The sequence below is a fragment of the Diadema antillarum genome, unplaced genomic scaffold, assembly GCF_040938485.1.
Source record: "Diadema antillarum isolate AM-2024a unplaced genomic scaffold, OU_Dant_1.0 scf00000006, whole genome shotgun sequence".
In the NCBI taxonomy this organism is placed as follows: domain Eukaryota; kingdom Metazoa; phylum Echinodermata; class Echinoidea; order Diadematoida; family Diadematidae; genus Diadema; species Diadema antillarum.
Genome location: NW_027270895.1, coordinates 2,476,267 through 2,499,712, shown reverse-complemented (window position 1 = coordinate 2,499,712; position 23,446 = coordinate 2,476,267). Strand labels below are relative to the sequence as shown.

The following is a 23,446-nucleotide window of genomic DNA, read 5'->3' as shown; positions in this document are numbered from 1 at the left end:
ATTGGCTGTATTGCTTTTATGAAATCAATAATTTGAATTGAATTGAATTGAATTAAATCGAATCGAATCAAATCAAATCGAATTATATTCACTTGGCAGCTATATGTATGGCCAACTGGAGTTTGGAGTCCTATGAGGAGAAGGCCCTGCTGCAGATTAGGGCGGAGGAGGAGATTAAAGCACTGAAATGGATGTCACATTGAGGAACAAGCAGATACACTGAGCAATGGCCGACAATCTTGTAAGGCTCTTGGTTTCATGAAATCCCGTGTGCAGGTGAGAAATAAGCTAAAATACCTGAGCGCCAAGTGGCTGAAGGTGATCTACAATTACAATCGGAGTGGGCAAGATAAAAAGGTGGCCCCACACCACACACTGTGTCAGGCGATATGGGGGTACTGCCCGTCAACAAACCCAATAAACGTAATTTCGGGGACATCTTTGACGTGATCCACAGCTAGTAGATCAAGTGGTACTACAACTTCCACCATACCTTCAAGTGATTGAGACAATGATGCGGACTCTTCCTTTGGAAAGGAAGATGGTGAAGGAACTCAAGGAATAGATGTATTGCCATGATCAACTACTAAAAGCTGAGGAGGAGATTGGGACTGGGTTTAGGCTGGAAGACACCAGCAGAGCAACTGCTAGTGGGTATGCAGAGCTAGAGGAACATGAGAATGACCAAATGCAAGGTAGACAAATACATCAGGCATGTGCATGTATGCTTTATATCACTGTTTGTGTGTGTGTGTGTCTGTCATTTTTGAGAAACAATATAATCCTACAGAAGTTATACGAGCAAACTTTACATTTTGCAACTTTCTACAACTTGATGTAAATTCACTCTGTTTTGAGATTGATAATCAAATCAAGTAACCAACTGGGAAGTGCCCCCATGATTGCATTCATAATCTTTGGAAATTCAGTACTGCTAGTGACCTGTGTCACCATCACTATTGTGATTGTGATTAGTTAAGAAGGAAAACAGCACTTTATTGTACCGATACAGGGAACAATTTGATTTGCTTATATATGTATGAATGTTCAGACAAACTCAACCAGCATGAACCAGCACGGTACAGTGAGCTTAAACTGCAAATAAACATCCCAGCATCCAGCAGCACACCAAAGGCTATAATTCCTGTCGGAGAGACCTGCCGGCAAACACAGCAGGACAGCAAGGTACAGTGTAGGTGGGAAGGCTGGAACCAGCTCTGGTAGTGGGGGCATGGGCAAATTATAAAGCAGTTGTAGGGCCTATGTTCATCAGGGATCTAGTTTAAAGGTCATGGTTACCTTTGGGAGCAGTGATTTAAAAAAACAAATGTTCAAGATATCACTTTTGATGCATAGTTATATGTGTAGGTCAGTTGTATCACTAAACATCCTACCATATACAATGTAAAATATTTGTAATAAAGCTCCTACAATATATAGAGATATCATTATTTTTCTCATTAAACCATAGTATTACGTGCTATTACTGTAGACGGTTTAGTCGGAAAACATTTTTATAATAACTATTGATCACATTTTGTGTATTAAACAATATTTAACATCTAATTTACTGGTTCAAATTTTTACATTGGTTGTTTCTATTCCTAACTCACATGCTAGGTCTGTTTCTTCTGCAAATGGTTTATTATCATACTGTGGAAAATCATTTAAATGTACACCACACAGAAAAGTAGGAACTGTTGAAAGATATTTCCTCATTTTTTTTCCAAGAATCAGTTCATTACTGCTCAATATGCATTCAGTATACCATTTCAACATTTCAACAAGAAATTTGCCATAGGCAAGAGATATTAGGCTTTACAAAGTTTATTTTCTGTTTTTGTTTACATTTTAAAAAGTTTATGTACTGTTTTTTAGGTTTTAGTTCCTTTTACTTCTTACATTTTTCCATTGCATTCACAGATTTTGTCAGAAAGAAGCCACCTGAAAAAAAGGTAAGCTTATGGAATCCATGTAGGCTGTCTCTTCAGTGATGACCGAAAACTTAGAACATATCTCTTCCATCTAAAGGCCGTGTCACACCAGCCTTGCGTGCGACTTGCAAAGAACAATTTTGACTACCCGGAGGTCCCCGTAGATGATCAGCACATGACAGTACCTAGCATGTATCTCAAAAGTACATATAGTCGCCCAGAGGTGCGCACGCATATTTTTTTACCCGCAACCGTGTTTAGGCCCTGTCACACCTTTCTGGCCAAACGACTCGGGCTTGTTACGTGTAGGGATTTTCTAGCACACCGGACATTCCTGAGGGCGGAAAAGGATTTGTGCGAGTCAGCGCATGTGTCTTACTTGCTGGACGCGTTATACTTATACGCGAGTATACTGTGTGACCTTTGTACCGGTCGCGTGGGGGCTGACAACTCAGTGAAGGAATTCCTCTAGTGGAATGGCTGAAATCTCACAGAATTTCATTATCTTGGCTGCATATGGGACTGCGAAGTACCTGCGTGGGAATTGCCTGGGAAGTACTGCCACTAAGGGTCTCCTACTGGCGTTCTGCGTGGACCTCTACGGACATTCCCCCGACTCACCCGGAAAAAGTTTTGGTCATGCTCAAAACTTGGCTGCGGTTAAATCGGACTTATGTGAGCACCTCCGGGCAACTACGCGCTAGATACTGTCAGGTGCGGACCAACTGCGGAGAGCTCCGGGGAGTGAATTTGTTTCCCCACAAGTCAAGCCGCAGAAGTTCCCGCGTACGGTATGACAAGGCATGAATGAAAATTGCAAACATTCTTGTTCGCCTGCTGAAAATCTTCTACGTGCTGGAAACTACCTCCTCGCCACAAGCCCACGTAGCTTGCCCGGAATGGTGTGACACGGCCTTACCATAGAACTTCTATCTCTTCCTTTTTTTTTCAACTTTCATATGTACATTGTACAACTATACAATGTAATTCTCTTTATATGTCCCTCTGCACTTCAGAATAGGCCACTAGATTGATGGTGCATTAAAAATGCTGTGCTTATCGTTATTATCATTATCATTATTATTAAGTTGTTGTTATCATTATCATTGTTATCTCTATCTTCACAAGATATCTCTTGGAGATTAATATCACGTCAAGTTCCATCCTGGAACCTTACACTTCCAGTACTTTTCTCAGGATTCGTGCCGTCCCCAGCAATGCTGCTTTTTGGAGCGTTTGCACTCGATCTGGCACACCAACGTCGTCCAAGTGCCGTCGCAGCTGCTTTGGCGTTGTTCCGAGTGCTCCAACGACAATAGGGATCACCTTCGTTCTCATATTCCACAGGCGGCGAAGCTCTCTGGCAAGGTCTTGATACTTCTCTATCTTTTCCTTCTCCTTCTCGGCTACTCTGCTGTTTCCCGGTACCGCGACATCGACGATTGTGCACATCTGTCGAGCCCTTTCTACGACGATGATATCCGGACGCCTGTGCTGGATGACATTGTCAGTTTGAACATCGAAATCCCACAGGATTTTAACTTGATCATTTTCAGAAACTTTCTGTGGTTCGTGCATATACCATTTGCTCTCACATGGTATTTCATGTTTTCTGCAAAGCTCCCAGTGAAGGACTTGTGCCAGTTTCTCATGTCGTCTTTTGTACTCCTTTTGCGCCAATTTACTACAGCCACATACGATATGTTGCACTGTCTCGTCTCTTTCTCGGCATATCCTGCATGCGGCATCCACATCTCTCTTCTGTATCTTGGCTTTCAGAGCATTTGTTGACAGTGCTTGCTCTTGGGCAGCGATGATCAGTCCTTCTGTCTTCTTCTTCAGTTCTCCTTTCTTCAGCCATAACCATGTGTCATTACTGCTGATGTATGTTCTCCGTCTCTCTGCAAAACTGCCCGTGCAGCTGCTTTTCTCTCCACTTTGCGGATCTTTCTGTTCGTTTCTGGCTTTTGAAAGTAAGTGGATCAATGACATTTACATTATTTCCACTTTCAACCAGAACGGCTCGAAGGAGTTTTTCCTCACTGCTGTTTATGTAGTTGTTGAGGCTGATTTGCTCCATTTCAACGCAATCTGATGCACTCACGAGCCCTCGGCCTCCTTCTTTCCTTGGCAGGTACAACCTGTCGACATCAGCACTCATTTGGTGGGTTTTGTAAATCGAGAGCATCTTTCTTGTCTTCCGATCCATAGCAGCCAGTTCCGCCTTCGTCCATTCGACCACTCCTCCTGTGTATCTCAAAACTGCTACCGCCCAGGTGTTTAGAGCTGTGATCACGTGTCCGCCATTTAAGTGTGATTTTAGTACACTTTTTACACGTGAGAAGTACTCCTTCGTCACAGACACTTTGATAGCATTGTTCGAGACATCATCAGATTCCAACACTCCGAGGTATTTGTAATTCTCTCCTTCCTCCAAACTCTGTAGTATTCTTCCATCAGGGAGTGGTATTCCTGCACTCTTCACTCGTCTCCCTCTCTTCATAACCAGGGTAGCGCACTTGTTGATGCTGAAGTCCATGCCGATGTCTTTGCTGACCAGACGAACCGTTTGAACTAGCTTGTCGCACTGCTTCTCGTCTTTACAAAAGAGCTTAAGGTCGTCCATGAACAGCAGATGATTGAGAGAGCCATGATTTCCTCCGAGGTCATAACCGGCCGATACATTTCGCAGAACGCTTGTAAGTGGGATGAGTGATATAACGAAGAGGAGAGGTGACAGTGAGTCCCCTTGAAATATTCCTCGTTGTATTCTCACCTGACCAAGATCTTTGCCATTTGATGTGAGGGTTGTGCACCATGCCTTCATAGAATTTGTCAGTAAAGTTCGGATGTTATCTGCAAGTCCGAACATTTGCAAGCATTCATCGATCCACGAATGAGGCACCATATCATAAGCCTTTTATAATCGATCCAGGCTACACACAGGTTGGTCCTCCTTCTCTTGGAATTTCTCATCACCATTTTGTCAATTAGTAGTTGGTCTTTAGTTCCTCTGCACCCTCGCCGCCCACCTTTTTGTTCGACAGGAAATAAGTCCTTCCCTTCAATGAAGCAATACATCTCATTCGCTATGATGTCAGTCATTAACTTCCATATCATGTTTAAACAAGTTATGGGTCTGTAATTTGAGGCAACATTACCTTTGGATTTGTCCTTCATGATGAGGACCGTCCTGCCTGTGGTCATCCAGTGGGGAACCTCCCCGCTCTCTAGAGCAAGCTGTAGTTGCTTTGCTATTCTCTCATGGACTGCCGTGAAATGTTTGATCCAAAATCCATGCACTGCGTCTGGTCCTGCTGCTTTCCAGTTCAGCGTTTTGCTCAGTTGTTTCTTCACTTTTTGTGTATAAATGAAGATGTTTTCTTGTTTCTCGACGTGTTTGAGCTGTCTCTTGACATCTGTTAGCCATTGTGCATCCTTGTTGTGTTCAACTGAATTACCCCAAATCTTACCCTAGAATTGTTGACATTCGACTGGGTCTGGATGTTCCTCTTGGTGGTTTCTAGTGCCACGCAATTCCTCATATAAATTCTTCGGTTCGTCTTGAAGAGTTTGTTCTGTCTGAATTGCGTTACACGTTGCTGGTATCGTTTTACCTTTGCAGCCTTCGCCGTCACACGCTGCTTGAGCTCTTCAATGACGACAGTCCTCCCTTTTTCTTTTACGTTGTACCTTTTCTCAATTTGAGATAGTCCTCTGATTTTCTTACAGTGCCTCCTTTCGCTCTCAGTCAGTTTACTTATAGCAGCCCTCATCTCCGTTATTTGTCCCTCCAGCCGTCTTTTCCACCATGGCTCAGTTTTATTAACTTTCTGCTTAGAATGCACTTTAAATCCAAGATCTTCAGTTACAACTTTGGCTGCAGCATAAAGTAGAGCGTTTGTGTCTGTTATGCATGTGGTATCGATGGTGTCCAATACTTCGTTAACGTCCCTAACATGTCCCATCAGCTTGCGTTTGTCTACTGAATTGAGAGCTGGCAGCTTTCTTCTTTGAGAATCTGTCATATATTCCAAGATTCTCAACCTTATTGTTTTTTCTTCAGAGAGTTCGAATTCAATTCGTGATGCATCCGTATCTGCCCCCATCTGTTCATTGTCCTCATCACTAGCGTGGAGCGTGGTATTTGGGGCACAGTTATCATTTATGGGTCTATTATTCTGCAATGTATCGTTATTTGTATCTCTCCGCTCCACCTCTCTCTTTATCTCCTCAAACTCGACTTCAGAGATCCATCGATTTACTCTTATAGCTCTGACTTGATCAGCTAATCTCTGCTCTGATATTGCAAAGAGTTCTTCCTCATCCCAAAAGCGCTTCATGCGCTGTCGATAACCTCTCTTCCTTGGCTCACTTTTAAAGTAACACTTCATTACAACTTTGTTGGTTGTTCTACTCCACTTTCGTCTCTGCACATTGTCAATCATTTCCTCATGTTGATCATGGTCAGTGTTTTGTTTATGTCCAGGAGACGCCTGACCATCCACGTCTCTCCTGACGGGTGAGAGACGGTTCATAGAACCAGACTCATATCCACCGTTAGATGAATTATCTTTTACAGTCTTCATATCCATCACTGTTATCGAGTGAGATTAAATAGGTGTGGACTCACCTAACTCAGGCGTGAACTGGGGTCCATTCTCTCCGTAGACAGGATACAGCAGGCAACTTTCATCACTCTGATGCTTCAGGTTCGAGTGATTATACCACAAAATATCACTTTTTGTTACTTGTAATCGTTGATTGTATATCACACAGAATCCTCGTATCCAACCCGGGTGCGCGTGATGTTTCCTCCCGGGTGCGCGTAGGCTTTCAGTCTGTTGGTTGCGCGGTGTTTTCTTCCTGCGCGCGAGTGTTCAATTCAAACATTTCCAACCCTGAAAATGTGACATAAATCACCTTTTCCTGCTTCCAGAGAGGTCAACACCAAAAAAGGTCCAGATGAGCGTGATCTTGATATCAAATGCAATCCAATGGTACCTATTTTGGAATATGTTGATGAATGTAAACCCCTTTTCGAGATGGTATTTTAAGAGCCTGAGAAACACGTCTGCTCCCGTTAAGCGCACATGTTATTATTATTTATTATGTTATTATTATTATTATCATTATTATTATTATTATTATCATTATTATTATTATTATTATTATTATCATCATCATTATTATCAACATATCCACAAAAGGTTGCGACAAGAGGAAAAGGAGCGCCAAACCAGACAACATATATGGGAGGAGGAAATTGAAAAGAGACACAATGATGCGCAACTGGCATTAACCCGTTGTCTATTGGAACCGGATGCCCCCTGTTAGAAGCAATGGGAATTCAAGTAATCTCGGAAGCAACGGGTTAATTTACATGTATGAACTTAATGCTGGACAGAACCAAGTTATGGGAACATTTTGCATTTTTGAATAATGGGACCTCCCTTCCAAGGCCTATCTCCCATGCCATTTCCTGGTCCAAATCAGCCACCACATCCAAGCTCTGTAGATGGGAAAGGGAAAAACATCAACCAGGAACCACATTAGACTGGATCATTTAATGCGTTCATCTTGCCAGTATCAACCATCTGCAGAGAACCGTAGAGCCACCAGCAAATATCCCCAGCAACCTCACATATCAATTCCTCATCCTCAACAACCACAGACACAGCAGGCCAGGTTTGAACCTCATGCACAGAAGCAAACTTGGCAAAAACATGCATTTACCAAGTCTATGGAAATGGTCACTCTCGTAGCATTATCAACCGTACTGTCACTACACTGCTTCAGCAAGATCATCTACTGCAGTTGCAAACCCAATGATAAGCCACGTCCTGGCGGGCCACAAAACGCAGGGTAGCCTCGGGTGAAAAAATCTTCCCCTGAGAAGACCGTGTCTGTTATAAGACGCAACACAGTGGACAGTCTCGGGGTAGCCTCAGGGTAGCCTCGGGGAGAATCTTACCCTGCCATCGACAAGGGTTGACGAAGGGTAGCCACCAGCGAACCGCTGGAGGCTACCCTGCTATAATGTCTGCTAAGATGCTCATGGGGTGAATCTTCCCCCGAGGCATCACAAGACCAGCCCAAAGTCAGGTGACCAGCGCTGTGCCACACATATCCTACAAACTCTCCCGATGTATTAGCACAACCAGACGCCATGCAAAGAACGGCGACTTGTGCACAGCGTGTATTGGGCTGTGTGTATGGTACCTATATACAGTGGTCACACTCATCGAGTTCTGTGGGTTGAGCAGTATCGTAATAGACATCCTCTGATTAAACATGTGGCTGATTTCACAACTTGTAATTTCTCTATTTCTTTTTGAAAGATCCTTAAGAAAAGAGAAATAAAAGGCGCTTTCACAGTGAACATATTTTAGTAAAGGAAAAACAGTAGGCCTAATACATTGAAAAGCCTCGGTAGATACTAGGCCCCACATGTCTGTGTCTGTACATACATGTACTTGCACATTAGTACGCAATCACATGCCAGTGTAATGACAATGGTGTGAAATGCTTCATTTACATAAATTCATATCTGTGATGTGATTGGCCAAGGAGAGCGTATCTTCCTCAGAAAAGGTTTTTGAGCAATGTCTGTTAAATCTGGGCACTCGGCGGTTAACCAGAGTTTTATGGAATGTGTGGAATGTAATCTTTGCCGGCGAACACTTGGGTGCGCCCAGGGAGAAGGTCTGCCAAAACGGCTTATTTGTGTTTAACATACACATATACTTCAATACAGATAAAATTAACTCCTAAGTTGTCCAGGCTGGTGTGTGTCCGTGTTGTCAACTTTTCTATCGTCTTTGAATAAACTCATCTTTGGACAAACTGGTCTTTTTAAAATGCAAGGATGCAACATGAAACAAAGCAGCATAACCCCCTCGCCCTCAACTCCCTCTCACTCCTTCCCAACCCCCCCCCCCCCCAGACAAATATACAGCAAAGACAAAAAAACAATGTGATATATTATTTGGTGACCACATTACCTTGATTACACAAACCAATTTCCCTAAAGACTCAAGATTACAAATTTTGTGGGATAAGAGACTGACGTACAATAGGAGCCCTGTCCGACCTACAGCTGTCGGTGCGGTGACAGCTAGCAGGTGACCAGCCTCAGAATAGTGTGTTAAGGATTAACTCTATTACGACTCAATCTGACTGGACGACAAATGCTGTGGGCAGGGATGGGGTAGCTGGCTTTCCCTCTACCTTAGGCTATGTATCAGGCTCTCAATAGCCCCAGTCACAATGGAAAAACTTTGTGATCACTTCACAAAATCTGCTCATCCGTTCATACTGGTTGTCAAATTTCTCAAATTTTCTGTTCTCTATAAATTCTCAAAGCTTGCATCACTGGGGCACATGGGCAACAAAGTAGAAAGCATGTGTTTTCTGATTGCTTCAGAGGAACTGGAGACAGGAAGTGGACTGGTCACATGAACAATTTCGTGAAATTTCAGCAGGAATTGCATTTAGAATGCACAAACTTTCAGATGGTTTGCAGGGGTTCAGGAAAATTTCCCGAGGCTAAGTTGGAAGTTTTGCAAGAAGTTTTGCATAAGGTTTTTGGGGAAGTTTGAGTTCAGATCAGCCAAACTTTGAAAACCTGAACTCTGAGAAGTTGTTACTTTTGGGTTTGTTTGGTGTCTTTGTTTGGTTGATTTGTGCATGATTGCAACTGAGGTCATTTTCTTCAGAAAGCTCATTTTCCCAAACAAAAACAACTAAATATCTTGGAGCAGGCTCATCTATGGCTTCCATACCACAATAAAACACTAGAAATCAACAAATAGATTCAACTGGAAGACGGACAATTTACAAAGCAAATGGTGGCCATTTACAAACTTTACAAGACCTGAGGAAGACAAAAAATAAAGAAAATACAAATAAGGAATCTCTGGAATTATGAATTTTTTCTTTGGTGTTTGACACCACTGACCTATAATTCACATAGTAAATTCATAATTGCTTCACAAATCTTTACAAAGCGATTAAAGAAAAACCAAAAGCCATTATCACCACTACAGACATGTGAACCAATAGGCAGTCAAAGTACAATACACTCAGTAACGGATGTGAGCTTACAAGAAGGGGTAAGAGTGACCAGGGGTTCATTTTGGGTGGGGTGGGGACAAGGGAAGGTTATGAATTATGTAATGGCTTTAGCACACGGAAATTACTACCCCACCCAGTGTAAATCCTAAATACCACTTCCTCTTTTACATGTATATCAAACAGCATCATCAATAGGGAAGGATTGGGAATAGACACCCTAATTCTATTACTTCAAAATTCAAACATATTACATTTCTTTATTGAAAGGTTAATGTCTATTGAGTTGAAAGATGCATGTCTTCTGAGTTTGTAATTTAATTCACATGTGTTAATAGCCTATTTTCACATTTACACCTTCTTGTTTTATTGACTTAGTATTAAAGACAGTAAAGTGCAATGATTTAACATCAATAGCAATTTGAATGGTCAGTGGTCAAGTTTATTTATTTGGGGAGAGGTTAAAAAACTGCCACCACTTGCAAATTTACAATGACATCTAGTCTTTTTTAAAAGTTCATTTAACTCTCTTTTTCTCACTCATTTGCATGAAGAAATATTGAGAAATAAATCCCCCCCCCCAAAAAAAAAAGGAAATAGCTCTTTCTTTTCTTTTTTTTTCTTTTTTGAAAGCTGAATTGAGTATTAAAACAGATATATTTCCTTGACAGTGGGGTGCAACTTAGACATTCAAGTTCAAAACTGGAGGACATAATAACATTCTAAATGACACTGTGAAATAATGCCCTACAAAAAAGCATAATCTTTCAAACTCACATTCTAATTAGGAAACGGACACAATCACAATGTTTTGCCTAAATTATGATCAGTCAATTGCCCTGCACAACTACATTCATACAAAACAAAATAAAAGGCAATTATGTGTATATTATATGCCTCAAGCTACTGTAGAAAAAAAGTAATACTTTAAACTCAAACTTTGGCCTCTGACCCTTGACCTTTTCCATACCCATTAAGACTCATAAAATTTTACTTCGATCTTTGATCTCATCATTGAATTTTAGATAACAGAGGCAGCACCAACATAATATGTAAGATCCAGACTCATTCAAAAGAACGTGTAACATACACTAATCACAGGGATTTGAAGTCAATAAAAAAAGAGACAATTCTATTCTTTTTTGATTGTTTATTTGGTGTTTGCTTTGTTTCTTTAAATCTTACAGCTATGTGAATCACCCAAACAGTCAATTGAATGAACGGCTTATGATTCACTATAAAGGCACAGCTTCACAAAACAATGTTGGAATGACGATACGATACAAGAGACCGCAAACCACTGCTCCGAGAAGCCAGATTCTAAATCCCATCTCATACACATTCATTTCTATAACGACCATGCTCAAATTGCTCTTGTCTTCCTCTGTTGCCAGGAGCTTTATTCAACCTTCTTTTTTTCATGCTAAACATCATGTAAATTAGTCCCTTGGGTGAATCACAGTGCTGGATGATAGGGGATACTCTTGCACAATTTGTAGACCCTATTCCTTTAACATTCTCCACAAAGAGAAGGAGATATAAAACACAGCGGCTATCTGACCCTGATCTGACCACAGAGGAACAAGAGCTGATTTGATTAAGACCACTGCAAGAGTGCAAACGTATGCCCATGACTCAACCCTTAGGTCACTTAAGCTGTCCATGTATTTCCACCCATGCAACTGCTACCATGGAGAGCATGACTAGGGGATCTCTGAAGAGAGCCCTCTATTGACTTCTGGCAGAAAAGAGTGTAACCTGTTATTCCTCTAATACAGCTATGCCTTTTGAATAGCAAAGAATGACTATTTGTGGTATGGAGATGAGAAAGTTTTTAGAAAGTGTGGTAGATTGAAAAAATCAACAGACACTTTGCCTGTGTACATTGACCAAATACTGCATCTATAGACACTAGCCTAAACTCTGCAGAAGAAAAGTTACCAATGCTTAGTATAACATCAAAGTTAAATATCATGGGGTCCAAACTGTGGCAACATGACATGAGAAAATTCCACATTATATAGCTGCCTGGATTGTCTGCAATGAAATATTTGCAGAAAATCATGAGAAAACATGCACTATATCATATATATATATGTATTTAATAAACTTAAGGTATTTGCAGCAAATATATAAACCCTGATATCACATCAACATCAAAGTCTGTGACTTACACACCCTGGGTGTAATAATGGCATTAAAAAAAAAAACTCTAAATAAGATTGCATCATGATGCTAGTGGTATCATGTACAAAGAGGTCACAAAAGACTAATGAAGAGCACTTCTATTTCACTAGCAAAGCCATCAACAACAACAACAACAACAAGAAAAATGAGAAGGAAGATGGGAAAAAATGGAAAACTCACTCTGTTTTTTGCTCTTCTCTGCTTCCACCTTGAGGGTCTCTGCCTCAGTGCCAGCTGAGGCAGCCTTGGCTCTCAGCTCCGTGATCTGCTGGTCCCTGCTCTCCAGCTCAGCATGCATCATCTGTTTGGTCTCAGCGATGGCCAGGGCCTTCTCCTCCGGGGCCTGGTCCAGGAGGTCCTTGGCCTTACTCAGCTGCTCAGCAAATTTGGCCTGCTCCACTCGCTGCTGCTCCTGATTGTTAGCCACACAACCAAGGCAGAGGATAACAAAATCAGTGAGGACTTGAAAATTTGTTTTTTACTGATATTTCACTAATGAAATCTTTAGGCTTTACATCTCATTACCCTCTGTCTTGTAATCTTTGAAAGAGGAAAGTCCACGTTTATCTTCATGGACAAACATTCATTTTTGTTGTCATATAGCATTAAAAAAAAAGGAAAGAAAAAAAAATTGTGTGCTATTGTGCGCCAGTCATATTGCTTTAATACTGTATATGTACATTGTATGTATGTGTATATCCTGGCTAGATTTCATTGATTTTCAATAACAATTCACAACAGATACACAGATTTCTCTTCAACCCTTGTTTGTACCTATTGACTTGAAAAAAAAGAGCTACCATATAATAATTAGAAAATAATACACATACATATGCAGGTAATACAATTTCATAATTAATAGTTGCAAACAGGGCTCATATTTGTGAAACTGATCAATAATGATGCTATTCAAAATGTATCCTACAAGCCAATCACCATTTAATAAATTCACAATTACATTTCACTTGTCAAAATGTTACAATTGTGCTGAAATATTTGGCACCGTGTCTCTAAATATACCATGTTTACCTTGAGTTGTTCAAGTTCCTTAGTCTTCTCTTCCAGCTGTTTCATCGAGGAATCCTTCTCACTAACCAGTTGTGCAGTTCTCTCCTTGTTCTTCCCTATTGTCTCCTTGCATTTACCCAATAGAGCCTCCAGTCGTTTGACCTTTGGGTGAAATCAAAACATGCAAATAATGTAGTGAGTTTCACAAATATAAATAATAGAGTCTTGAAACAACAGGGATGTCAAGCTTCCAAACGGCACTGAGAGCTGAAAAGGTGTATTCTTGGTGGCAAAACAGTGATTTTACCTCTCTTTCAACATAGGTCGCAATACAATTTCAGACAAAACAGTATTTTCCATGAAACCTGCAGTATTCTGGGCATATTAAGTACAGAATCCCCCCCCCCCCCCAACAAAAAAGGAAAAAAAATAAGAGTTGACATCTCTGATACATACATAGAGTGTCTGTTGCATATGAAAAGAGAGCTGGCAATATTAGGTTTTAAAGGTCCTGAAACTAATTCCCTAAAGACCCAGTAGAAGTACATTGTATAGTGTTGTGAGATAACATGATTCCTCTTGGCAAAGAAGCACAATATTGTGCCCTTTAAACTGAACATGCAGTTGTATCTACATGTATCCTATTTCTTTTCTCCCACTCTCTATGCCAATATGTATCTGGTAAATGTTTGTTGGCAGTTACGAGTGACTGGTTGTATCCCTGCTGGTCTATACTTTGGACTCATTTGCGGTATATTTTATCGAATAGCTTCAATGACTATCTAATTTGGTCTCTGCAGGAGGGGATATAAAATATCTTTCAGATATTCTATACTGTGCATCTCACATTTATATTGACTTTTGCATTCAAAGAAGTCCACTGCACAAAATTCCATTGATAGATATAGTAGATCCAGTGAAATCTTGTCTGGGTATGAAGAATAAGAGTAGATTGTCACCTTCTCTTTCAGATTGTTGACTGTTTCAGCCGTGGGGGCGTCGCCATCAGCAGCCACTGGGGTGGAGGGCGTGGCCGGGGTGGAGGGCGTGGCCGGGCTGGCCTTGTCAGCTGCATCCGTCTCATCAGTACTGTGACCTTGCTTCAGTAACTTGACCTGGTAAGATACCAAAGGGAGAGATTAGAAACATCCACACATTCCCCTCAAGTACATTGTCAATGGCAACATGATCATTCCCCAGAAAATTTTCAACAGAGATGAATTTCTTCCGTTGAGATGTTTCGACAGAAGAATTTCATGAATTTGAATAGAGATGAATTTATATTTCATAAACCGAATATACACAACTCCCATTGTAATGAAGACCTCAGGGCTGGCAGCTTTCTTTTGCTATACTGCATATCAGGGCTGCAAACTAACACATTTTTTCCTACTGGTCCCAACTGTCTGTCAGACCAGTAGGTACCCCAGTTTTCCCATGTTTTACTGGTCCTTTCCTGAAAAAAAGTTACTGGTCCGACAGTGATTTTTACTGGTCAGGGGCCATAGGACCTGTGCCGGTGTGCAGCGTAGGCTATATCGAAATTTTGTTATGGCCAAACAAATTAAATATACAGACATACAGAAAATAATTTCTGGATCTGAATTTTTACTTTGTTGCGACAAAATTTTGGTAGAATAAATGTGTTAGTTATCATAAGAGTGTAGCGTACCTCATCAAACTTCCAACTGTTTGCATGGTGTGCATTTGTATATTTGTTTTGCTATTCTGTCCAAATTTGAAAACCTTTCTAGATTCTGTACAGATTCATCGAATATAGGTACCACAGTATGAGCACTCTAGCAAGTCTATGCTACCATGATGTGCATAATGGGAGAAGAACTGAATTTGAATTGAATTGAAAAAGAGCTATTTGATGTTCCATTGGATAGCAAGTTTATAAGCATTATAAAGGGCAGCTTGAAAATGTAAAGGCACTTGAGGAATATCATAAGGATGTTCATGATCCCCTTCCTTTTCCAACTGCTACAGAAACAGGTCATCCAATGTCTATTTAGACACATGCCACCTAAATACACAATTCCTATATTTAAATGTGGGTCTGTATAAGTTTAGGGTGCATCCTAAAGAGTGCCACTACACTATTTACAGTCAAAAGAAGAGGTTGATGGAACATGGAGCAGACCTGAGTTTGTAGTACTTTAACCATCTCCTCCTTCTCCTCCAAGGCAAGACGAAAAGTCTCCTCCATGTGAGTCTTGGCTTGCCGATCCAGCTCAGCCGCCTGGTGGAGGTGATGAGGTATACACAGGGTCAAAATTTGCTCGTAAGCAGGGTGTGATCTTTGCAAGGTCTTCTACAGTTGCTACAATCACTTTCTTAAAGATAATAAAAAGTTTTGGTACCTCAAAAGTGTCCTTGAATTTCCTTGTCTTAGTTTGTGTTTCAGGTTAAAGTACCTTTCATATAACTAACACTGTGAGACTTACTCGCCCCAAAGTGCTCTCATGTCTTAGTAATCATGCAATTAACTGCGATCAGCAGCCCCATACGCATAGCGACCAGCAGTCCCATACGCATAGCGTAATCGGGCTTCGCATTGTAGCATTCAGGATCATGACAGATTTAGTATCGCAGGGTAAATGTCAACTTAAAATCCCATAAATTCTTCAATTTGAAGACTTACCAATTAACTTGAAGTATTGAAAACAAGCTTCGGGCAACGTTTGGTTCTGCCTATAGTCCCTTTCTGTTCGAATTGATGACTGAATGTGACTCGGTCGACAGGACCTTAGGAGAGCTACATACAGTACACTGAATACTACAGCCAGTGCATGCGAACACATCACATGCACACAAATTTCAAATCCATGAACGGATAAGATGTTTGTGTGCGCATGCGCTGGCCATGGTAGCCAGTGTATGTAGCTCTCCCAAGGTCCTCTCGACCGAGTCACATTCAGTCATCAATTCGAACAGAAAGGGACTATTGGCAGAACCAAACGTTGTTCGAAGCCTGTTTTCAATACTTCAACTTAATTGGTAAGTCTTCAAATCGAAGAAATTTTTGGATTTTAAGTTGACATTTACCCGCGATACTAATTCTGTCACGATCCTGAATGCTACAATGCGAAGCCCCATTACGCTATGCGTATGGGGCTGCTGGTCGCAGTTAGCTATGCGTACAATGGGCTGCACGCTGCTGGTCGCAGTCAGTGGTTTCGTACAATATTTATTGACGCTGGTCAGCGTCGGCTCTGGTACGAAACCATTATTGCATGATTACTAAGACATGAGAGCACTTTGGGGCGAGCAATTCTCACAGACAACGTGCTTTAACCTGAAACACAAACCAAGACAAGGAAATTCAGGGAAGCTTTTGAGGTACCAAAATTTTTTATTATCTTTAATGCTATAATGGCATACACTCTGGCTTTAATTCACTTTGTACGAGCAACTGTGCGCTTCAAAGAAAACCATCAATGAAGTGGCCCTTTTGTTTAAATACATCACTGAATTGAATCTTAAAAAATATAGACATATATCGTTCCAAGGAAAATGTACATACAATCACACACACAAAATAGGGGGAAATACAGAAAAGTATACAATATATAATATGAGTCTGATACATGTACATTATTAATTTAAATATCATAATATTACAACAGACTATCACTAGTAAAACTTGAATTTTTGTCCTTTTTCAGCATATATTATCACATTCTAGGAATATTGGGTGTGATTTCTCTGTGTAATGCTCAAGATTGCACTTTGCATGAATGAATTCTAGATATTTTGTCAGTTTGCATAAACACGTGGCATTGCAAAGTGATCTCAGATACTGTAGGTTGAGAATGGGTGAAATGCTACGCTGGATAAAATTCTCACCTCTTTCAGCTCTGAAATTCTCCTGAGAGCTTTGTCTTGGGTTTGAGTCATGATATTCTGCAATGACATGTGGATGTAGGAAGCAAGAGTAAGCTAATGATTGCGATAGGATAACAAAGACTAATTGTATTGTACGAGTATACATTTTTGCATTTATAAGCAATTTTTCACATTTTGTGGGGCAAGATGAATTTCAAGTGTTTCTTGTGGTGGTTTCATGTCATGCAATATGCATATAACTTTACACAATGCAAAAGTTTCCACATTTACAGCACATGATAGTTTCTCACCATAGCAAGACTCCTTAAGACACGATCCAAACTGAAAGATCTTTTGACATTTATTACTTTAAAGGGCACATATAGTTTTGGTTGAGACTTAACTTCAGGTTTTTACATGTTTGGGTGAGATAATCAGAAACCTCTTATGAAACATGAAATATGAGCATGTAATTCCAAGAGGAATTCAACATTTATTCAATGAAAATTGGTTATGAAATGGCTGAGATACCCAAGTATGCTTGAAACTTTGCTGGGTTACCACAACCAAGCAAACTGAGGTGAAAACCAAACAGTTTTTCTTGAAAATCTTAAATTTATATAAGGAATACGTGTTATCAGTATCATCACTTTTACGTGTATGTCTATGGGAGCGCGGGGTGGCGAGGTGCGGGCCCCTTTCTTAGCACTCAACTATTCCGCATCGTTCGCATTTGATGACGATAGCTGCAAATTTCCAGTATCGATCATAGAACTTGTGGTTTCATGCATAAACATTATACCTATGATGAGGTGCGGGTCACTCAAGTATACTATTTGAAGATGTGAAGTAATCCTTCAATTGTTTACGTCAAACACAAGGTTATGAACTGAAAAATCAATATCACTATGACCTCAAACAGCTAGCATCAGAACAGAAAACATTTGTTACACTGTACATGTACAAGTTGATACTTTGGAATGATGTGAAATACCCAGGCCCACCACTGTGTTTACTTCTAAAGTTCAAACACTGAGCTAGCAGTTCCAAAGTATATGAAGTGTTCAAAGTCTGCCATTCTGGAAATATTTGCTTATCAACTTTATGTTTGCTTGTTTAAACACCAATAGCAATGTCATGAGCAAAATTCAACAGTGTCTGTGTGGAATGTAATATCATACACCAAATCATAGAATAAAAGTATATTATACAAATATATAGGCCTACATTGGCATGGAGGGCAAGTGATCTGAGAGGTAACTTTTTCTCATTTGCATATCTTCTAGAAAACAATAATCCTGAAGTGAACTAATCTTTAATGTAGTGCATTTGTGATGCTGTAAACATGGGAAGTTTCAGTGTGGAAATTTTTGCGCATTTCGAGCAACCACAAACCAGCACAAAAATAAAAACACACAAATATTTTTGCAGGTCATATGTTCCACTCATAAATTTCTTGATTCCACAAAATTAAAAACAAAAGAAATTTGTCCCACTCAGGAGAGAAAAATACTAACATAAAAATAACAATTTTTGCAGTAGATAATATTCATCAATGAGCTTTACATAGCATATGTCCAAATTACTAAATCAGAATAAACAATGTTATATGACTCAGTTCAGTTTCAATTTTGATTCAATTGTTCTGCAAATTATCTCTCAATAATCCATATCAATCATTTGAAAAAAAAAAAAAATCTGTGCTGCACAACTTGAATGCTTCTATGGAATTTTTGTGTGTGGCAGTAGATCTAGAATGCAATACTCTTGTTGACACAGGTGAGCAAATGAATGGTATACAGTGTGTTGTTTCTTGTAGATGAAGGTTTAATCGGTGCATATCAACTTAGCTCAGAAGGAGAAATCAAAATTATTTTCTCACTCACCTTTATCTTTTCATTTTCCTTTAATAGATCTTTATAAGCACCAGAAACCTTCAGACCAAACAGAAGAAAAGATGACAATCGAAAAGTCAGTAACCTGATTTCAAAGAGATATGAAAATAATCCATGTTTATTGCTTTCAATTAACCCCTTGAGGACCAGCTGATTTTGCTATAACACACACTCCCCATGTAGACACCTGCCTGAGTACACATACGACTAGTCTTCAATAGGTTAATACAACAACACAAAGGCTTTACACTACTGTACAATGCACTACTAAACCCACAGAAATAAGAGCAATTTCAATAAAGAATGAATAATGGAATATGAGGTTCACATTCAATGACAAAGTAGAATTTCTATGTGTTGCCCTTTTTCCCCTCCTCCTTTAATAATTGATGCACTTCTTTTAATTTTGCGTATTGTTGAATATAAATTGCAATTCTAAATTGTAACGAGTCTTTTGCAGGGTACTACGCACAAGTACAGGGCAATGAACAATTACATCTGAATCTAGCTGATACAACAATTTGTATGCCTCCAGGTACGCTTGTACCATCCTTTAATTTTGCATATTCTTTAAACCTTTAATCTTCATTTATGCACAAAAGAAGACCATACAAAAAATCATCTCTTTTCTCATCCAACAAAACTAACTCCATTTATAAGCATATGTGATGTGTGATGTGCAATTACACAGTCAAAATTGCAAAAATCCTTGAACCTTCAAATAATAATATGTGACCCTGCACCTCAAAACAAACAAAATGTCGCCAGACATTAATCTTTAGTTAAGACCATATTCTGAAAGAGCAGACTTTAAGCTTTAAAATGATGTATAACTCAAATCAAATGAACTCTCCTAACCTACCTAATATGGGAAAGAAAGCACAAACTCAGGAAAAGTGTGAACTGAGAAAAGGTGTTCTGATGTACAGTGTCTATTCAAGCACTTAATCTTTACCAAACCGTGCTGGCTGTGCAATGAATGGGACAAAAAACAGGAACTAAACCACCAGAGTAACAACAATGAAGGGGTTATCAGATTAAACTGACATTAAGCATGTCTCATTAACACATTCTGTCCATAATTAATGCCAACTTTCAAAGCATAAGCACTATCTTTTCAAAAGTTATTAGAGTTGAAAGTGAAGAGTGTGGACAAGGTTTTTCAGAAATGAAAAAAGGATTCTAAAGACACACCTAATCACACTATTCTACCAAAAATGCTCGAGATAAACTGCTAAAAAAACACACTTTCCTGCCCATTTTATGATACCAAATTTTAGCATAATGTAAAAGAAGACCCGCTCTTTCAGAAAATATGAAAAAGTCAAGTTCGGCTAGGTTGACCCATTTCACTTATTTTCAGTCCTCACGCAAAATCAGTGTGTGCGACTTTATGTTCGTTTTGAGGTGCACGGTCACATTTGAGCAATACTCCCCTTGTCTCACCTCTTTGTATCGTCTCTTGTATTTCACCATGTTCCTCTCCAGGTTCTTATATCTCTGGAAGAGCTCTTCTTTTCTCACCGTATCCAGGCTGATGCCCGAATCCTCCATCTCACTCTCCGTGTCAGAGGGGGCCTCGTAGGTGTTGGTTGGAGGCTGGTACTGGGGAAACAGGGGACTTTCCCCAAGTGCCCCGCCCATTGGGGCAGGGGGTTTCCCTTGACCCGACCTGGGTGGAGTTGCTGCATTCTCCTGGAATAGGACACAAGGACAATACTGAATGGCTGACAAATTTCTTCACTCATACATCATGCAGCTGAATCTGTTTTCATGTTCGCACAAGAGAAACTCTAACCCTTGTTCAATCATTATGACAAGAAAAAAAAACAAAAGAATTTAATTAAAACTGGAGTATGTGATAGTCATGAACTTTTACTTATCAATAATATCATATTTACATGAAAAAAAGCAGTATTCTTCACATCAAAATCTGAGCTTTATAAAAAAACAAATGAATACTAAATCAATAAATTTCTAAAATAGCACATGCAATTTGATTACAAATTCAAAAGTGTCCAATCAAAATAACATCAAGTCAAATTTATGGATAAAAATTTCAACCGCACAGGTATATTACAAAGATGAAGATGGTCTATTGTTGAGGTACAGTTGAACATTCCAGCCACTCTTGGGATCCTAACAAGTTTGACCTACCAGTACTGCAGTCTGTTTGACAATGGCTTGCTCTGCTTCTGGGGCTGATGCATTGAGCTGGCCTGGGGCAGCGGCGGCAGGGGTGGTAGGGGTGGAGGGAGCAGATTCCGCTGCTTTCGTCTTCTTCTCAGTTGGGGTCTGGGCAATGGGGCCAAAGAGAGATCAGAAGGTGAATGGATTTTACATTTGCGCGTGTATTCCAATTTATTCAGAAAAGATACAAATGTAGACAGACGAAGATAGGAAAGAAATAGACAAGAGAGATGTGAGGGGGTTAAAGTTTAAAACTAGTTGCTTGTCAATTATTGGCAATATTACAAAACTGAGGAAGAAAATGTTCACACCTCCATTCACAATTCTGGAAATTAAAACAATATCATTCACATTAACATGGAATTTGTAATTATTAGCAAAATGATTCAATAGGCCAGGTCATCCTGAATGGTTTTGATAAGGCGTATTATATCTAAAGTCTGCCTTCTTTCAAGTCACTACAACTGTTCCCAGATGTTTCATTTGGCTGACCATGTCACTCTGATTCAGACATCAGTTTTGTGTCGTACCTGAGGCCTTCTCGAGTTCAACGAGTCTCTGTCAGGCTTGGAGTCTGGGGTGGAGGCAGGGGTGGATCTAGTACTGGCATTGCCCCCACCACCAGGTGACTTTCCCTGTGAGTTTCAGAAAAAGGACACACTCAATTACAATACATGTATGTAGGGTAAACTTATTGTACAATTGTACCTATAGATACAATGCCAGCACATATAGAAAATACAAAGTAAGTCTACAATTTCATCTTTCCTTTCAGCACGGAAGTATCTTTTTAAGTCTTCACACTGAGCAGTTAGCAGAGGCACCTTGTCATTGTTTGTTTTTTAAGTGACCATCCAAGCAGAAACTAATTTGAATAAATATTCATTTTGTATGATATATCACTCTAGACAACTGACAACTCACAACATCTACTAAAAAATCTACTGAAAAGATACAATTTTTGTATAAAACCTGCACCAAGGTTCGACCTCCCGCATCCGTGATGTGTATAGTTGGACATACTACTCATCGATCACTTTTTAATTTAATACCTTGTGTCTTAGAAAACATCCCTCAGTTTCACCCTAATTTCATTTCAGTCAAGGCAGAAAATACGGTAGATTCATATCCTGGCTCAGATTGTTGACTCGTAGATTGTACTGGATGTGTGGAATTCTCGCTGACAAACGCAAGTGACATTTTTTTTACTGTGCACCAGTGCAAGTTCATCATTTTAATCGACCGCCCGTTCTCCCAATTTATAAAGCACTTAAAGCTGATGGCAAGCCTATAGTATAGACTGCTGATGGATTTTAACTCGCACCCTCAGATATTTCATACAACTCACAAGCACAGCATCAACTAGAAAAGCACTCTGAGAGTGCAGACCTCCGCCAAGCAGCTACTTCCTTTCCACCGATGATCCAGACTTGCTCTTCCAGAGAGATCAGTGATTTCCACCCAATACGTACTACTACTAATTTGTATGTACATGTATGCTGAAAAATTGCCCAATAATTTTCCAATATAAAAGTCTTTGTTACGTCATAAACCTTCACTGCTTCAGCTGCGCGGCGCGCCTTGCCCTAGCAGAAACTAGAGCGTGCAGTTTAGTATGCATATAAAACCTCAAAAATGCACAGCTTGAACTCCCAATTTCATTGACCCCACATGTTGCACCTGCCAAAATATAAAAAATCCTTCATCCATAAAAATGTCCAGATCACTACCAAAATTTAATCATCTGTTCCTTGCGTCATTCTCAACTTTTGCTGCAAGTTTCACCTAAATCTGCGCACAATTTTTTTAGTTATTTAGCACACAGACAAACAAACAAACCAACGGTAATGAAAACATGACCTCCTCCCTTGAAGGAGGAATTAAATGATGCCTGTAATAATCTTCAAGTCTGAAGGATGCAGGACTACCACAGAAGAAGAAGAAATCTAGTGAATGGCAAAGACATGTTAACAATAACTATGTTTCCTACTAATGAGGATTTTCGTCAGTTCTTTCTCCTCCTGTTTCCCTCAGGTTGCATACCCATAGCCGGCCATACCTTCCTCACTTCTCTTGATTTGTGTTTTTATTTGAATGTTCCAGAGTACTTTCCATGGCTTTGCCTTTAAGTTCTCCTTTCAGTATATTTGAGATCTAACGCCGAACGGTTGGTTAGACCACTTATGTATGGTGCCTATGACTGAGGCTATGGCTATCTAGACCTATGCTTATCTCTATGCAGTTTTGTATGCTACTTGCTAGATAGTTGTTGTTGTTGTTGTTTCTTCTTCTTCTTCTTCTTCTATTTCTACTTCTTCTTCTTCTTCT

The 23,446-nt window shown here is 39.9% G+C and overlaps 1 protein-coding gene across 1 annotated transcript in view; it reads right to left on the bottom strand.

The window, feature by feature from the left end:
- LOC139716185 (uncharacterized) overlaps nucleotides 1–23,446 on the bottom strand; it is a 78,925-nt gene that overhangs the window by 54,835 nt on the left and 644 nt on the right. Inside the window, exons 2-10 of the mRNA XM_071627752.1 lie at nucleotides 21,649–21,753; nucleotides 21,086–21,223; nucleotides 20,375–20,623; nucleotides 18,920–18,967; nucleotides 17,055–17,111; nucleotides 15,349–15,447; nucleotides 14,162–14,317; nucleotides 13,224–13,364; nucleotides 12,375–12,606 (exon numbers count right to left, since the gene is read on the bottom strand). Of these exons, the coding sequence (XP_071483853.1) occupies nucleotides 12,375–12,606; nucleotides 13,224–13,364; nucleotides 14,162–14,317; nucleotides 15,349–15,447; nucleotides 17,055–17,111; nucleotides 18,920–18,967; nucleotides 20,375–20,623; nucleotides 21,086–21,223; nucleotides 21,649–21,753 (1,225 nt within the window). The remainder of the gene's footprint in view (nucleotides 1–12,374; nucleotides 12,607–13,223; nucleotides 13,365–14,161; nucleotides 14,318–15,348; nucleotides 15,448–17,054; nucleotides 17,112–18,919; nucleotides 18,968–20,374; nucleotides 20,624–21,085; nucleotides 21,224–21,648; nucleotides 21,754–23,446) is intronic.